Source organism: Argopecten irradians, chromosome 3, assembly GCF_041381155.1.
Source record: "Argopecten irradians isolate NY chromosome 3, Ai_NY, whole genome shotgun sequence".
Lineage (NCBI taxonomy): Eukaryota > Metazoa > Mollusca > Bivalvia > Pectinida > Pectinidae > Argopecten > Argopecten irradians.
In genome coordinates this window covers 35982004-35999872 of record NC_091136.1, presented here as the reverse complement: position 1 = coordinate 35999872, position 17869 = coordinate 35982004, and the positions used below count along the sequence as shown (strand labels likewise).

The 17869-nt window shown below is 35.5% G+C and overlaps 1 protein-coding gene across 2 annotated transcripts; it reads right to left on the bottom strand.

The window, feature by feature from the left end:
• Positions 1-1604: 1604 nt before the first annotated feature.
• On the bottom strand, positions 1605-16342 carry LOC138318408 (steryl-sulfatase-like). Of its 2 annotated transcripts, none has more exons than XM_069260732.1 (6): positions 16025-16342; positions 15059-15351; positions 8185-8307; positions 6987-7685; positions 6437-6721; positions 1605-4477 (listed from the first exon to the last, which is right to left on the bottom strand). In XM_069260732.1, exons 2-6 carry the CDS (start codon positions 15339-15341, stop codon positions 4131-4133), a joined length of 1737 nt encoding a protein of 578 aa, XP_069116833.1. In that variant the 5' UTR covers positions 15342-15351; positions 16025-16342; the 3' UTR covers positions 1605-4130. The 2 variants fall into 2 exon arrangements, with proteins under 2 accessions (XP_069116833.1, XP_069116834.1); XM_069260733.1 differs by lacking the exon at positions 16025-16342 and adding an exon at positions 15622-15964.
• Between the last annotated feature and the right edge of the window lie 1527 nt (positions 16343-17869).

Here is a 17869-nt window from a genome sequence, read left to right as displayed (position 1 = left end):
TTGATGGATCAAACAGATGACATTGTAGTAAATGGACTGGACGGTTCGTTCCACTCGGTCATAATAGACGGGAAGAAGTTGTTTTTATATAACTAGGCTCTAGCAGCAAGAACATTAAATAATCTGTTATGTCGAAAATTGTAATTATCACTTATAACAAAGAAGAAACATATCTTTCTGTTAAGAATTTTGAATTAAGAAAATTATACATTCAAAGCCATTTTCACAACTAAGATATATAATTCAGATAATAACAGTAAAACTTTTTTATAAAGTAAATTTAAACAAAACTATAAGGAAGGAGCATATCTTTCTGTTAAGGATTTTGGATTAAGAAAATTGCTCGCAAAACTGCGAATTAGCAACCACAGTTTAGAAATCGAGGCGGGTAGGGTAAAAAAGATTCCCCGTTCTCTGCGGTTATGCAAATTTTGTAAAGAAATTTAGGATGAAACCCACTTCATTTAAGTGTTCCGTTAACTCTACAGTGAGAACAATTTTCTTTAATAGTCATAAAGATGCAATTAACCACCATCCAACAGGTTTTGAAAATTTGATACGACTCGTGTCTTCTAATGATCTAAAACTTCTGCAGGATTTAGGCCTCTTTGTTCAAAAGTCATTTGAACTGAGGAAAGCTGGCTTGATAAATGTTTAAGTTTTTGTTTTGATCTACTATGTGTTATGTACATGTATGTTTTGCTATCGATCCCTTTTGTATGGATGTAAGGAAGCAATAAAGTTGAATTGAAATGAATTGAATTGTAATAATTCATAAATATGAGAAGGGCAATTTTTATCAAATATATGAAAAAAAGAGTTATATTTCGATGTAGATGTCTTCGTTTAATAAGTGGTACTAGGCCAGATTCTCTATAAATTATAGCGTGACTTGTTCCCCTTCTTAAACCAGTTATAATGCGTGCTGCTTCAAGATGATTTGACTCCAAAATATCACACTCAGATTGATTGCAATATTTTTGTAATGAAGATGTGATTATATCTATAAATAGTCTACCGTTTCAAAAACTAATTACAATTCTATATCAATATTTGTCAATGAGTAGTGTGTGATGAGAGTAACTTCCGACAAGTTTCAAATTAATCAGATGTGATTAACTTAACACTCAAAAGTGGACTTTGACGCAAATGTTGACGTCACCGGAAAAACAACACCTTAGTCTCGCCTTCCTGGACTACGGCTACTGACGAGACAACAATCATAAAACATCATACATGTTTATCAGTTGTTGTGAAATAGTTATACACCTTATTCCATTAAAACGTGTGGGCTTCGATAGACTACTGGAAAAAAAAGTTAAAAATTATTGATAAGGTATTGAACAATAAATGAAATTCTTGTGTTTTAATATTGCCCCCTCCCTCATTATCTATTGTTGACACTTATTACTATCAGACATGCGTATGAAGGATAACAATGTTTATCATGTCTCAATTCATATAATATTCAAAAGGTGCAGTAGTAAAAGCGCTCGCCTTTCACCTAGCTGACTGGGGTCCGATCCCCAGCACGGACGTGAAAAGGATATGAGTCACCTGCCCGATCACGTGAGATTTCTATGGGCACTCGTGTTTTCTCCTACTTGTTACTTTAAACATATTTTATTTACCAAATGGAAAAAGGAGTCTGGCACAAGTTATGACAACTTATGAAGCCATCTCCTCACAAAGTTACATAGACAACAGATGACAGCACAGACTGGTAATATACATTGACATCAAAAACGATGACTTACTTTTACATACAGATAAATATTTATATATACATTTATGAAATAAACATGTTAAAATGTTCCACTGGATCTTATGAAAATAAGCACTTTACTAAAAACACCACAATTTACTTTCAAAGACATATGTTCATTTCCAAACAATAATAAATCAAGCGATAATGGTACATGTAAATCTGAATTATTTTAAGAATTAATTAGATCTGCGCGAGCAGCTAAATATGTTTGACATTCAAAAAATAGTGGTAGGCATTCTAACAATAGTTACCGCAACATAAACAGATTGAGTCTGGGAACAGGTTAGCATGGTAGAGGTCGTACTTAAGAGAACTGAATTTATGTCTTAACCTGGAATGAAGTATGTTAATTTTCTATCCCCATAAAGGTACTAGCGGAGTACAGGAAGAGGTAAGTTAGAGAAGAGAGCTGATTTAAAAGATGCGAAAGGCATTGATCTGACATCAAAATCAAGGAATTTCCAAATTCTTGAAGATGAAAGAAGAAAAGACATATTAGTAATTGAAAGCCTGCAATTTGGAATTCTAAAGTTGAACATATTTCTGAGGCCTTGTCTATTTACACCTAAAAAGTAGGAAGTAAGTTAGCTAAGAAATTTGGAGTTTGGTGTCTCTCCATTTTACGTCTCTCTCTTCTAGACGAAAGGAATTCATTACCTGTTTCTATCTATAATGAATAGTTCCTAGCATATGATGGTAGACCTGTTATTATTCTAGCTGCTTCACGCTTAACCTTTTTTGTTATTTTTCTGAATCATCCAAAGTACACCCATCCCAAACTTCACATGCATATTCTAAAACTGGTTATATGTAGGTTTTTTAGATCCTTAATAGATCCGCACGCTTAAACATGTATTTAAGCTTCCGTAAAACATTATTTTTTTCATCGCTGATTTATAGACTTCATTTTTATAATCGGACCATTTTGCATCTGAGTTAAAAGTTACACCGAGGTGTCTATGTATACTGCTTAATTTAAAAAAAAATCTATAGAAATAAGATCATCATCAATATCATTTGAATTGCTAATAAAAAATAATTTCAGTCTTATTTTGATAAAAGGTAACAAGCCAAGTATTTGCTCATCTGTTTAAAGCCCCTAGATCCCTATTTAACACAGTTGGTATCTCAAGACATGTAGAAGAAGAAACTTTCGAGATGTATCATCAGCAAAAAGACGCGTTGTAGATTCTAGTATTTCTGCAATGTCGTTAATATAGATCAAGAAAAGTAGAGGTCCAAAATTGAACCTTGGGCAACACCAGCCTTTATAGAACCGGAATCTGAAGAACAGTTATTAATAAGTACTTTCTAACTCCTATTACTTAGGTAGTTTTCAATGGAAACGTATAATAAATTCCAATATCAGATTACGTGAAAATTCGGCGCTCGAGGATCGTATGGCAAACGATAATGACTTATCCTTTTTTAATACTGTACATTCCTCATACGACCCATATATACTGTGGCTTGCTGCTGAATCTTTGTCCGATATTAAGACCATCTACTGTTTATGTAAAGTGTTGGCAGTACCGAGAGTGTTTGCCGGTAACCAGTGTCCGCTCTGCTCTCTGACTTTTGACAACGCTGCAGTTCATCTTTGTTCTGAATGTAGATTCTACGACACCCTAAGACAAACTTTCATGGAAGATATTCAATCTGAACTTGACCTTTCTATTTTCAATTTCATTGAAAATTTGGATCATTCCTCCTTCACCCATAGCCTTTTAGGAGCCAGTACAGGAATCCCCTTCACCAGTGTTGCAGACCAAAGACAATTCTTTATAAAGTCAATTCAATATGTTGTACGCGTTAAGCGATGCCTTTTGTGAACTATTGAAGTTAACCAACGTTACTGAACCGCGCGGCTATATAATTTATTCATAAGTTGTATATTTCAGCAGCGAGCTCCGACCTAGTTAACTTTTATTTTCATTACTTTTTTCTTTATTTTTGTGTGGATTTGATTGTATTCAATATCCTCTAACGGGGGAAATAAAGCTTGATGATAATCCAAGACAATGAATTTCCAGAGATACCGTAAGATTTCAACTTTACAGGTTTTCTATGACAAAAACACGAAAGCACCTTCAATTTGGCCAATATTGTGTTATACTGACCTGTTCGAATTTAAGAGCGAACACTTGATTCTAACAGGTCCGTATGGATGCCATATTGACCTCTTTGTACGTCTGTACTGTGAACGAACCTATTTTTGAGTGCGGTGTAAAAACTACAATTTTCCTTTTTACTTGTGTATCGTGAATTTAAATCATCAGAGGATGAAAACGCTAAGTTAAGTCGCTGGGAAAATAAATTAGTTTACAGTACATTGAAACATATCAATAGCATATCACAGCACTTATTCTATATGCTTATACTTATGATCACTGCAACTACAATAAGGGAAATTACAGCATGGCTGCATATGGGGCCGCCATAATATCTTAAAAAATGTCAATCTACAATCCACCGGCACTATGGAAGCTTTGTGCTCCTCTGTGGCTTTTATCATGAGTTCGGCTAAGTCCTTGTATTTTTTGTCGCTGCTGATATCAATTGGTTTACTTTCTCCGGGATCGGACGTGATATCGTAAAGAATAGGCTGCTCGAATTTGATGGCGTCCTCACAGTTACAGGCAAACAGACATCTTTGTGTACCAGGCAAGTAGTCTGGCTCCTCGTACGCAAGCTTCCAAACAGTTGATCCTAAAGGTAAAAACAGATATTGAATGAGGAGCAAACAAATCCTCCAGAACCTTTTGAACGTATGGATTTAAAGTGTATATAAACACTATTTATTTGGAACAGTGTGTTTAAAAAGCAACAATATTTATATAAGGATCTGAACTTTTACCAAAATAAATGAAACACAATTCTAAGACGATAAACATCATGAATCCAGAATCAATTTAATCAAACAAGATGGCGGATTTACTTTGTCATTTCATTTGTGAGCATTATTACTGAATTTCGCTCTTTGATTCCTTTACATTAAAATTGGTCCTTATTTTGAAAATGACGTAAATCATTTGCCAAGATAACAGCTACTTTTCATGACGTCATGGCATGTTGGGTCTACACATTACGTTTATGTATTGTCTGGAAGTCATGTAAGCTGATAATACAGATTCGGACAATAAGAGTGTCGTATATAGGATAAACTAGAATTGTAACCTTACATTGTAGGTGAGAGAGTAAGTTACAGTAAACATGTTTATTAAGAACATGCCTACAACAAATGTATGGTTATAATACAGAAGTTGTCATTCCACGTCAATGTTTCTTCATATGTTTGTAATACATGTTTATCCCGTAACTATGCATGTTTCACAATGGAAAACCGATGTGATAAATTTCATAGCAGTTGGTTATCGTTTATGTTTACACACTCCAGTGTCACCTACGGCGCCTCTGATTGGTCAATTCAAAGATCTCTTGATTCTGATTGGCTCTCAACTTCGGGCTACTTTTCATAGCGCATTTTCTTTTACTATTTACTATTTAGCAGGTAGTTGCTTATTCAAAGTATAAAACAATAGAATATTGGCTCTCTATTTAGGCACTATTTTTTGGTGGAAAGATTAATGTATCACTATACAATGTATGGTGGTATGTTTCCCTGAATGAAGACGGGAAAATGGTCACCACGGTATATCTATAGAGCTAAAGTTATGGGATAAATAAGTTCCCCAATGCGTGACTGTTGTTTATCATGTTTATCTAAACTCTCGTTAGTTAATTTTCAAATTTTTAAAAGACACTCGCTAAAGAATTTGAAAATTAACTAACTCGAGTTTGATAAACATGATAAACAACAGTGACGTGTTAGGGAACCTCTATATAACGAACTATGTTTATAACGAAGTCGTTTATTTCATTGGTCCCCAGGGGTGCATTATAACCGTGTTTTACCTTACCTAACTAGTGATCTAACCTTTAAGATTCTATATGATACAAACATTATATTAATCATTTATTTGAAACTATTTAAACTGCATTGACAATAGAGTTTCAAGGAGACGGAATGATTGTCTTGAATAATATGAACTGTTCTCTTTTTCTTTTCGCGGTATCTGAGGTTGTTTTTAACTTCGAATGAATATAAATGTAGTACGAAACATCACTGAATATGATTATTATGAAATGAGGAATTCAAACAGGAATGTTGTCTCTTTTACCTACGGATGTCTATCTAATGCAACATTATCATGATTCTCATGTCGTCTGATTCTGTATTACGTGGCTACCTGTACAATACAACTTCGTGACGTCACATCACCAACAAAATATATGTGTTCATGGTAATGTGAACATCATTTTAAGATACATACTGATATTACTGTAAGGAGGCAATAAGCGGGATCTGCTTTCAACATATCATGCAATTTCTAAGCATGTAAGTTTGATGTAAGTGGTCATTACAGCAGAATTTAAAATGGCGGCATTTTTATGCTAAAATTTGCAAAAACTTCTAAGTAGCACAGAAAAAAGCCGTTTCATGTGTGGTTATGAAGGACAGAGATATTCTACCCTCGATATCACACTATGTTGTAAGCCTTCGGTAAAAAAACAGTTTTTATTACATTTTGTGACTCCAGACTTCCTTGTTCTAATGAATGTGTGTTTTATTTGTTATAACTTGTATGCTGTGATAGTGGGTTTTACCTGAGCGAGGTCTATAGCGAACAGCTTGAACAGTCGGGCCACAATAATGAAAGAAAAATTCATGTGGACTGATCAGCTTCTTTCCTTCCAAGAGAGGGTACATATCCCGTCCGTCGATTGAACGGTCACGTGGAACATCTGCACCAATCAATTTCGTTATCGTGGTGAACATATCCATTTGCATGGTTGGTTCGTCTATCACTATATTAGCAGGTATTTTTCCTGGATACCACACTGATGATGGAACTCTTATACCCCCATCTACTGCACCATGGGCCTTCCCACCTTAAAGAATAAAACAATTATAGCGTGGATACATTTGGAAGTATGGCCAAGGATAAAACTTTTCTGCACAAAGACTGCAAACTACAAGATATCTGAACAAATATTAAGTTTTTCAGAAATATTTTGTCCCTTTTACTTAATCCATCTTTTTGAGACAACACATTTTGGCTGTATTATACAACATCGTAATCTACAAACCAGTGGTCAAGTTTTCCTTTATCATTTTCATCCTAAATTTTACAATAACACTCTTGTGTTTCTTTACCTTTTAGAATCCCATTCGATCCTCCGTCGCTGTTGCCATGCATATCAGATTCTTCTAAATGGGCACCGTTATCTGACGTAAAATATACTAACGTGTTCTTTCCAATGTTCATTTGTTTTATTCTGTTCATGATTTCCCCAGTTCCCCAGTCTAGTTCCATAACTGAATCGCCGTAACGCCCATGTTTTGATCGACCTTTGAACTCTTTACTTGTACGCATCGCCGTGTGAACGTGATCCCAAGAAAGCACCAATAGAAACGGTTCTTTGTCCTTCTCGCGAGCCTCCAAGAATTCCATTCCCTCCTGAACGTATCGCTTCATTAAACTTTCCAATTTAATTGGTTGTTCGACAATCTCATAATTTCTGAAGACAATGCCGTTCAGGATTCTTAACATGTTAAAAGCGAAGACGAAATAGACTGCAGGGGCTAGTACGAGGAAGACCCCAATCACTAATGGAACCTTACCGATGTATTGTTTCTTGTACAGCCAAACGAACAGGAGTATCCCGACACTGACAATGGAACCCAGAGAATAATAAATTCTCGGACGCTGTGACGTCAGTACTCGCTCACCGTCTTCGCTGAAGTCCTTCATATTGGTCAGTATATGTCCGTAGTACTGGTCAAAGCCTTGGTTCATGGGATGCATCTGGTGATCTTCGAACGTGTCCTTACTGAGACCCAGGTGCCATTTTCCTATAATAATTTCAAAGAACAGTCGTGTCCATTGAGCTGTTTGTACACGTTCATGATTTGTTCAAAATGGCGTTGTTTTTTTAAACATGGCTTCACTCTGAAATGCTTCGATTCTGACAGCAATACATTCAACATGCATTACTATAAACATACAGAACGCAATGTTAACAAATATATACAACACTTATCAAACCAATGTGCTGTTTTCCATCAGTGTCGAACAAGAGAAAACGATGCATTACATTTGCAGTGTATTCCTGCAATAGCAACATCTAGTAGGGGCTAGTGTAACTTAAGTTATGCGTGCCACGAATCAAGAAGAGTCTTTTTTTCTAGTTATTCACCACCAAAAGTTACAAACATCTTGAGAATTACAATACCCACGATGCATATTTATTAATTTTACAACGCCAAATAAGAGCCCAACATGTAATCATAATATTTACGTCTACATTTGTGAAAGTCATACAATGTAAAAGGACGAAATTCTAATCCTTACCCACAAGGGCAGTTTTGTATCCCACAGACTTCGCCACCTCAGCCAATGTAGTCTCATTTGGAAGCATTCCTGCCCTGTTGGCGACAAATATGTTCACTCTCATCCTTCCGGCTGGTACCATGCCTGTCAATGGTAGGTTCAGTTCAGTTAAGTTCTTTATTACCTTGTACCATTTGGTCCATCAGTGGTGCAAATGTATACAGTACAGTGCAGTGCACAGAATAACATAAACGTAACGCAGTGACATTCTCACATTACTACTATAAATAATTCTTAATAAATCTAACTACTAATATATTCAATATAAAAACATTATACTACACACCTTCATTCGCCACCATTGTTTTTATAGATGCTATATTTTATGTTCATAATTGAGTTGATATTATGTAATGTTTTGTAACTTTGTGTTAATTACTCAGTTATCCTGTTGATTTGGATATTCTTGTCAATTTATGGTTTCTGTTATATATTTCATTTTATTTCACATCAGTAAAAAACAGAGCTTCAGCAGCTGCCAGTAAAAAGAATATAAGCTTTAACAGCAGCCTTTATATTTGCTGAGTTATAGCATAGCGAACACAAAATTAAGTTATTGTCTATTTTCATTCTCAATACCAAAATATTCTTACCGCGTCATCACAACACATCACTACTCTACAAATCACTACTCTAGTGTAGGTTTCTCGATAGGTTGTTACAAATTTGGATGGCAAAAGTGAAAATGTAAAAATTGCAAAATGTTTGACTCTGCTATTTCTAACCGGACAAATTTACTGCCTTGTTTTTGTTTGACTATGATTTATTTTTTGATGTCTCAAATTTCCGTGTATTTAGTGTGTATTTGTTAGTTTACTTATTTATAAATAAACACTTTGATCACGTTCTATTAAAAGATTCTACGAAGAAATAAAAACACAATAAAAACCAAACATAGTCTTGTCATATATATTGTACAGGTGCGTGTTCAACCGTGAAGGTTAAATAGTATCACAAATCATCCACCAGTAGAATTAAGGGCACACCTCTGGGTGTCAAGTTTGAATCCACGTGGGGTTGCTCCCATGTATTGACAGGAGTTTTTACGGATTTCCATTCAATCCCTATTGTTTTTGTTCTGTTTTTTTTTCTTTCTTTTTTCTTATTATTCTTATTATTTCCACAAAACCTTCTTACCACTTTTTCTCACAAATGGAACAAGGTACGATGCTCAGCTTTGGACACATTATATACGTACACAAACTCTTGAAACGTACGTTCAATTTTGTATGATAAAGTTCAAGGTCAAAGTCACAAACGTAAAAAAACTACTTTTTTGGAACAAAGTTCAAATGTTCATAACTTCGTAACCGTACGCTCTTTGTCGTCCTCGTTTAATTATTCAGGTATATCCTCTCATAGCGCGGGTTTTTCTCATGACATGCTATCAGAGATTATGTCAAGGTCAAACAAAGGTCAAAAACAAAATATGCCACAGAAAAGTTTTGAACGTTGCATGGATATGAAAGGGCATGCTGTCAGAAATATTAAATGTCAAGTTTCAAGGTTTCAGCGCCTTTAATACTTAACATACATGCTTGAGTTTTTGCAGAGACATAGCAAAGAAAGATGTCAACAAAACTTAAGCTTTTGATTGAACTTGACCTTCATTTAAGGTCACAGGGGTCAAAAAGCTTTAAACGTTTAAACAACTTCTTTTTAATAACCAAGAGGCCTAGAGATCTGATATTGGGTATGTGGCTTACTAAAATAAAGGGCTACCAAATTTGTTCAAAATAATGACCTTGACCTTTATTCAAGGTCACATGGGTTAAAAGGCTGAAATATATTTAAACGACTTCTTAATAACCAAGAGTCCTAGAGACATTATATTTGGTCTGTGGCATGCTGGGATGCAGGCTTATCACGTTTATTCGAATGAATGACACTGACCTCCATTCAAGGTCACAGTGGTCATATAAGCTAAATTTTATACGACTTCTTCTTAATAACCAAGAGGACTAGAAACCTGATATTGGGTCTGTGGCATGCTGGGATGAAGGGCTACCAAGTTGGTTCAAATGAATGGCCTCGACCTTTATTTAAGGTTACAGGGGTCAAATAGGGTAAACTCTTTCAACAACTTCTTTAGATATTGGGCCTGTTGCACGCTTGGATGATGGGCTACCATGTTTGTTCAAATAAATGACCATGACCATCATTCAAGGCAACAGGGGTCAAATAGGCTAAAAAATAATTTGTTCGTGTGTTTGTGTGTCTGACCTAATGAAATCATAGCTGAAAGTATGATCGTTTCATATGCAGTGTCTGTCCTGTCTGTCGTAAGGATATGTGAATAGACAGATGATACCTATGAGCAGCTGATATCATAACGTCAATTATAGTAATCCCTGGAGTATCGAGGATGCGTACATACATAAAGGTCGTTAACCATACGTAGCTAAACAGCATTCGAGTACAATACAATATATCTTGTGTGGAATATCACAAGAATAAATAATGGGCATTTTATTTGACTCTCTATTTGCTAAGTATAAGATGTTCTTTTTTTTTTTTTGTATGATTTCATGATCGCACAGTTGGACCCAGGCTATTTTAGTAGGTAATGCGATCATACGATAACAACATTATTTATCAAAAGTTACAGTTTTTGTCACTCACATTTCACACATCATCGTGACACACCGGGTTCGAACACTGCACCATGTGTTGATTTAGGGAGGCAGCAACATCTTAAAGTTCCATTTAAAACAAAATACTTTCCTCTAGCTGTTTCCTTTCTTGTTTATTCCGCATCCAAACTCTCTCTAATCTTAAACACCCATGGTAAAAATTGTGTAAGCCCTACTTTATTTTGCGTGTGGGGATGTTGTGTATGTAGTTGTATGAATGTGATGAGATTACTTTATGTGTATGGGAAGCCAATTTAACATTTATTGAAGGAGCAAGGTCTATCTATATATAACATATAAGATATCTTATATAGCATTTAAGATATCTCATAAAATATATAAGATATCTCATAAAATATATAAGATATCTCATATGTTATATAAGATATCTTATAAAATTATATAAGATATCCTATATAGTATATAAGATATCTCATATAGAAATTAAATAAGATATCTTATATATGTATATAAGATATCCCATATAATATATAAGATATCTTATATAATTGAAATATCGTTGCTATATAAAATATCTTATATAAAATTAGATTTCGTAGCATTTTATTATTATTTTGTAAATCTCATCTTTGAGGAATAAAAGAATTGATTGATTGATTGATTGACAGAGATTGCACTGAAAGGGAGAATCAACCGCTGTTTGGTTGCATTAAAAGATGTCTTGAAAACACAGAAGCAGCTTATTCCCATCACTCTAGCTGTCAATTCGAACATGGCGACAATAAATAAATGTATTGGCTATAATGGTGACCTATCTATACATGCATACTTTTGTCTCGTTCAACCAAACGCTTGATACTGGCGTAGAATGCGAAGCCAACCACAGGTTTACGACGCGCGCAAAAAAAAAAAAAAAAAAAAAAAAAATCTTAGTTTTTTTTTTTTTTTTTTTCGCGCGCGTCGTAAACCTGTGAGTCAACAAGAGTCTGGCTGAGTAGTAGTATATACTGTACAGTCTCTATGACTTCCAGGTAGGGAGACTTCATTTCTGGACCTTAGTTGAAATCTCGTTCCTTTATAAGACATATTATATATAGCAACGAGATTTCAATATATCTTATATAGATAACTTAAATGAGATATGTTATGGATTAATTAAAAATTATATATGAGTTATCTCATATACTATATAATATCTTATATATTATATGAGATATCTCATATACTATATGAGATATCTTATATCTCAATCAAGATATCTTATATATATATGCAGTGAAATTATGGATCGACATTGCTCTTTGAATAAATGTCATGTTAGCTTGCCATATTATTTGGCCAAAAGGGAGATCATTTTAACTTTAATTTTACGTGTTGAATAACGTTGTAGTCGGGACAATAACACGTAATGATCTAGCTGCGATGACGTAGCTCTGAACGACGGACGGAAGATTTTTGACAGATGGTCGTCGTGAACGGAGTGGAGGCAGTGTTTGATTAAATTCGTTCCAGTAATGATCATACTTCTTTCAATATATGCATTCCGCCCAAACGTGCTGACGATAATAATGTTCCATTCATGCGTCCTTACTGATGTACTTGCTGATTGTGTGAGTGTAGACAACCACACATACACAAACCGCAAACACATTTGTTAGAGCAACACATTAACTGCATATATAAAAATATACAAAAATAATCTGTATCGGTCGTTCAATTTCTTTGTTCATGTTCCACGACGGCAAACATTGCACAAATTAATTTGAGGTGATATCATAAATTGATAATTACAGTTGTTTGTATTACATTGTGAATCAATACTGAATGTGTATATGCACTATTGACTTCACATTGACTTCATTATGCTATCTCTCATAGAACACGGATAATACCTTGGAAGTTTAAGGAGTTTAACGTACCTGTCCCATAAAGATCGTTTCTAGGTACGAGTGTACCTGGTAAGTATAACACACGGAAACTTCCGTACGTTTTGTCAAGGTGAAATGATGACGCAAGATTTCTTGAAGTTTAACTTTAAAATTTAATAATGGTAACTTTGACTTGACGGAGGGCTATTCCGGAGTGTCCAGAATGTACCCGATATGTTCCGTTCAAAGTCGGAGACTTAACTTATTTATATTGAAATACATCACGCTTATATAAATATACAGACAATAAAATTATAGAATTATGATTGACAGAAAACGCTCATTGAGAGATTGATTAGCCGTTGTCAGTGTCATTTTTGCATTTAGGATGGCCGTGACATGTTAGTCGGCCGTCACGGCGCCGACAGCGGACAGAAAAATACTTAATTTTACGGCAGAATAGTCGGGCAAAGAAAACCAGTCTAAATGCGTTCATTGGCCTTCCAAAAGTTCTCACATATTAATACGACGGTCAAGTTCTACTTAGTTTCCCAGTTCTGACCATTAAAGTAAAGAAAAGTTGAAAGCATTGAAAGCGAGGCTGCGTGGAAATGTAACCACGGACATAGTCAGCCGGGAGGACGTTTTAGGATTCATATACTTTAAATTAATTTCTTCGTACGCAGACAGATTTTGACGAGAGATTTTATTTTCCCATTTCATAAGAAATTATACTGGATACATTCACACGATTTTTACCGACTTCAGCCATCCTTGCCCGACTGTTCACTTTAATTTTACTGATCGAATTGGAATTCTGAGGAAAAGTCCTAATATTAAGGGTTAACACTGAATAAAAAGCACATATGCTAATTCTGACAAAACTTGTTAAAAATTAAATATTCTGCCGTTATTCTAACAAGTTTCGGCAAGATTAAATCATTTGGGGTTACCAGTGATTAATACGGTTACGTAACAGAATAGAAAATGAAAAAAAATTAGTAAAAGGTATCGAAGTAAGTCGCCAGAGGATATACACAATTTCAACACATATGTGTTTTATCTCAAATGTCACAAACAATATATATGGGATAAGGAAGTAATTCCAACCGTGTGGACAAAACAAAACTGTCAAATTTTCGAGGCGAAAACAATGTATACGTAGAGTAAATATAATCAAGAATATAATCAAGCCTAAGGAATGTCAAATTCTTCCGTAATATACATAAAGTAAACTTATAACTGATGTTAAAATTTAGCAACTATTCACACAAGTTTAAAGCACTTTTAAATCTATCACAAAATACTTTGTGATAAGTAATTAAGAGCCTTTTATACCAGTACATCCGTGAATGTCGGACAATATGGAATTAATATGTGAGTCTAAGGGAATTAACTCTATCTTAACTAGGAGACGAGAAGTCATACAATGGCGAAAACATGGAAATCTTGCATTCAGAAAAGACCCTCTTTGATTTTCTTTGAAAGTTGCTTACCGATCCGTCATGTTGTCCGTGTCTGTATCGGTTTGCATCACATTTGTAGTTTGTGTCATTTTAACAATTTTAGACATCTAAAGACGATTTCTTCTGTGTGCCAAACGCATAAACCCATGACATTATTGTATACATATGCATCAACATGGTCCAATCAATGCTTACCAGAGCACCGAACTGAAGCTGACTTGACAATGCTGTCTAGCATGCTGTCAAAACCGCATAACTAGAACAGTGAAATCATACCGACAAGTGACCATCCTATCGCCGTACTCAAAAACTTCAATGCAGAGCCAGAGAATAAAACATGAGAAATGATAGCATGCCTCAGTAAGGTGACGTAACTAAAGCATTAAAAATGTAATGTTCAATGGAAAGCCAATCGATCCTCTCATGGAAGTGTTTTTTTTTTTACAATTGCATGATTTTTTTTCCAATGATAAATACTAGTACCAATTTCTACAATCTGTTCATAAAAACCAATAATACGAATATGCTAATAAAAGACATGATTTCTGTTTTAACTAATCGTTTCGTTTCAGTATACACGTATTTCACTGGTATATGATAAAGACAGTGGTGACAGGATTACAGGCCTATACGAGCCATATCCCTAGAACCAATCGTTCCACAATACTATAAGATTTTACTTGGATTTGCCAATGAAATAAGTCAGAAGATTTCTTTCAACTTCTCTTTCATTTTCGCAAAATTACATTTCTGAATCTTATTCTATTATATGTTTTCTAACTCACACATGTTTTGGTCAATGTATATCGCTGATGGTAAACCCTATCTCTGTTCCTTTTATATTTCTAGCTATCCCAATGGTAGTTTCATGTGTGTCAAAGAATTCTGACACATCTCAGTAACTTACCGGATCGGATGGGGTAGCGGCCGGTCAACAGAGCCGCTCTGCTTGGCGTACATACACTTGCTGCCGCCAAATGGTGTGTCAACTTCACTCCCTCCTTCATCAACTTATCGATGTGGGGAGTCGGCAGGGTGGTGTTACCGAATCCACTCAAGTCTCCGAACCCAAGATCGTCTGCTAGCATGATGATGATGTTTGGTGGCTTGTCGGCTGTTCCAGTAGTGAGCACCACACAAACGACAAAGCAGAGCAACAACACCACACAATGTTTGGTCCCGGGTGCCATGGCGGCGCTCCTGGAAGATTAAAAGTATTATTATGATTAAACAGAATGCTAGTCGGCTAACTCCATAAAACAGAAGAAAAATGACAAGAATCTTCTCACATACACTGTAATGAACCCAACTGAAATCAGCAGAAGATCAAAATTAGTCTTCTCTCTTCGTTCGGACACATCAAATGTATCCCATTACATGTTGCTACCCAAACAGCCAAATGCTTGGTATTCACTTTACAGTGACGACTAGTTTTATTATCAACGAGCATACCCAAACGCCTATAGTTACCCAGGAGAAGATACGAAGACAGTGTCTGTCACTCGATCAGCTGACGGAGCATTTGGTTATCGCAACGAAAACTTCCGGCAGTAATGAGTATTTTCCGTGTTCATGTATATGTTAATATCGCCCTATGTCAACAAGTGTTTTATTCTACAAAATAAAGATTGTATCTATCTCATCGTGTTGTCTTATACCTAGGTAGTGTACTTCACCGTTCACACATATACATCTTCATGATGGGCGTACTGAATGTGTGTCAAGTTGTGATTTATGCGACGGCACCAATATGTGTATTGTGGCGGGACATATATGTGTATACTTCACATCTACTGTCAAGAAAATCATATGATGATCAGTTGACAACATAAACGCTAAAGGTTTTATATACCTTTAAAGCTATATCACATACCTGTATACTGGCGATTCTGGTGTAGATACGGTGTGGACACAAAAACTGTGTGTCCGTTACTTGTACCGGGTAGACCGTACTAACCTGATATCAGTGCTTAGCTGAAAATTATACATCATAGTACTAGTTCGGTCGGACTAAATCCTGACCGCCATGTCCCAGTTGTTGACCTGTGTGTCCTAGCTTCTAACCGGGCCCTAGTTCACTTCATTTGAAAGCTAAGGATGTTTTACTCATTTAATTCTTACGTAAGTTATTAATACCCAATACTTCTCTTGTCTGAGTTCAAATACTGTAATGTAGACTTTGCCTTTTTTTGTTTGTTCTGATTCAAAAGATATCGGTCTATATAATGAACCTTAAAAGAGGACACTTTTTACTAGTTTATTTACCAATGTACTTCATGTTATAGGGAGCATTACTTTAATATTGCTTTTTTTATATTTTGTGCTAGACTCTCACACCAAGGTCCTTATTACGAACGATTAATGGTTAATGACTATTTTTTTCAGAACCACTGCTTCTTCACAAAATATTTGGTCTCATCAAAATTTTGCAAGAAAAAAGTGCCAAGCCCATCTAATAGTTTTATAGCTTTTTTATTACTTCGCTCAAAAGCGCAATTTAGAGAGAATGTGCGGTCATTCTGATCAACTAGAGTTGTTTCCCTTCGTTTCACTTCGTTAGTAATGTCTCCCTTCGCATAGCGACCCGTGTCCCTTCGCAAAGCGGACTAGTATCTCCCTTCGCAAGGTGATCTATCTCCCTTCGAATGGCAAACTGTCTCCCTTTACATGTCGGACTGTCTCCCTTCGCATGGCGATTTGTCTCTCTTCGCATATCGGACTGTCCCCTTTCAAGATCTATCAAAAATATGACATGATCACGACAGTTCAAATGGAGTAAAACGTACAAAGTAAAACAAACACAGACCCACGGCATAACAAGTCTAATCTATCCGCGTGCTAAATCATGACACTAGTCCCAGTTCATGACCTTCATATCTACTTCTTTTTTTTTCTTTATAGATAATTATAGGTTTTATTTGTAGTCCATATCCTTTTTTTTCTTTTTCTTTTTTTTAGCGTATGAATAGAATGTCTAACGTTATCAAATGAAAGCAAAAATATCTGTTTCCCTTCGTATTGCTGACTACTTCGATTCGCACGGCGACCTGTCTCCCTTCGCATGGCGGATTGTCTCCCTTCGCACGGCGATCTGTTTCCCTTCGCATAGCGATTTGCCTCTCTTCGCATAGCGACACATGTCTCCCTTCGCGCGGCGACATGTATCTTCGCAATACGATTTGTCTCCCTTCGCTATCAAAAATATGACATGAACACGACAGTTAAAACAGAGTAAAACGTACGAGAATTCCACGGAAGTGGATGTGTCGCCTGCATAGCATTACAAAAAATAGTTAATTAGGTGAAAATTCAAGTCCCGTAACTCTTGCAAATATTGATGGATTTTGACCAGTGTCATACCACTCCGAGATCTCATTAATATTAAGCAATACACCAAATTTGGTTGAAATTTGACAAAAAATATTTCAGTTATTGAGCGGAAACTATAGATTTAACTGTTTTGACGATTTAAAGTCCCGTAAGTAACTCTTGCAAATATTGACGGATTTTGACCATTTTGGATCAGTCCAGTCTATCCACGTACTAAATCATGACACTAGTCCCAGTTCATGACCTTCATATCACTGATGTTTACACTAAAAACCAGCTTATAAAATTCCTATTTTTTCTTTATATGTAGGTTTTATTTGTAGTCCAATTCATTTTATACGTATGAATAGAATTTTGATTGAAACACGAACTGTATCAACTGAAAGCA

Excerpts from the sequence above, each read along its gene's own strand:
- LOC138318408 (XM_069260732.1), bottom strand. The coding sequence starts at position 15,341 with ATGGCACCCGGGACCAAACATTGTGTGGTGTTGTTGCTCTGCTTTGTC. Across the intron at positions 7,686-8,184 it reads ATACAAAACTGCCCTTGTGG|GAAAATGGCACCTGGGTCTC; the intron begins GTAAGGATTAGA and ends AAATTATTATAG. Across the intron at positions 4,478-6,436 it reads TCGCTATAGACCTCGCTCAG|GATCAACTGTTTGGAAGCTT; the intron begins GTAAAACCCACT and ends TTTTACCTTTAG.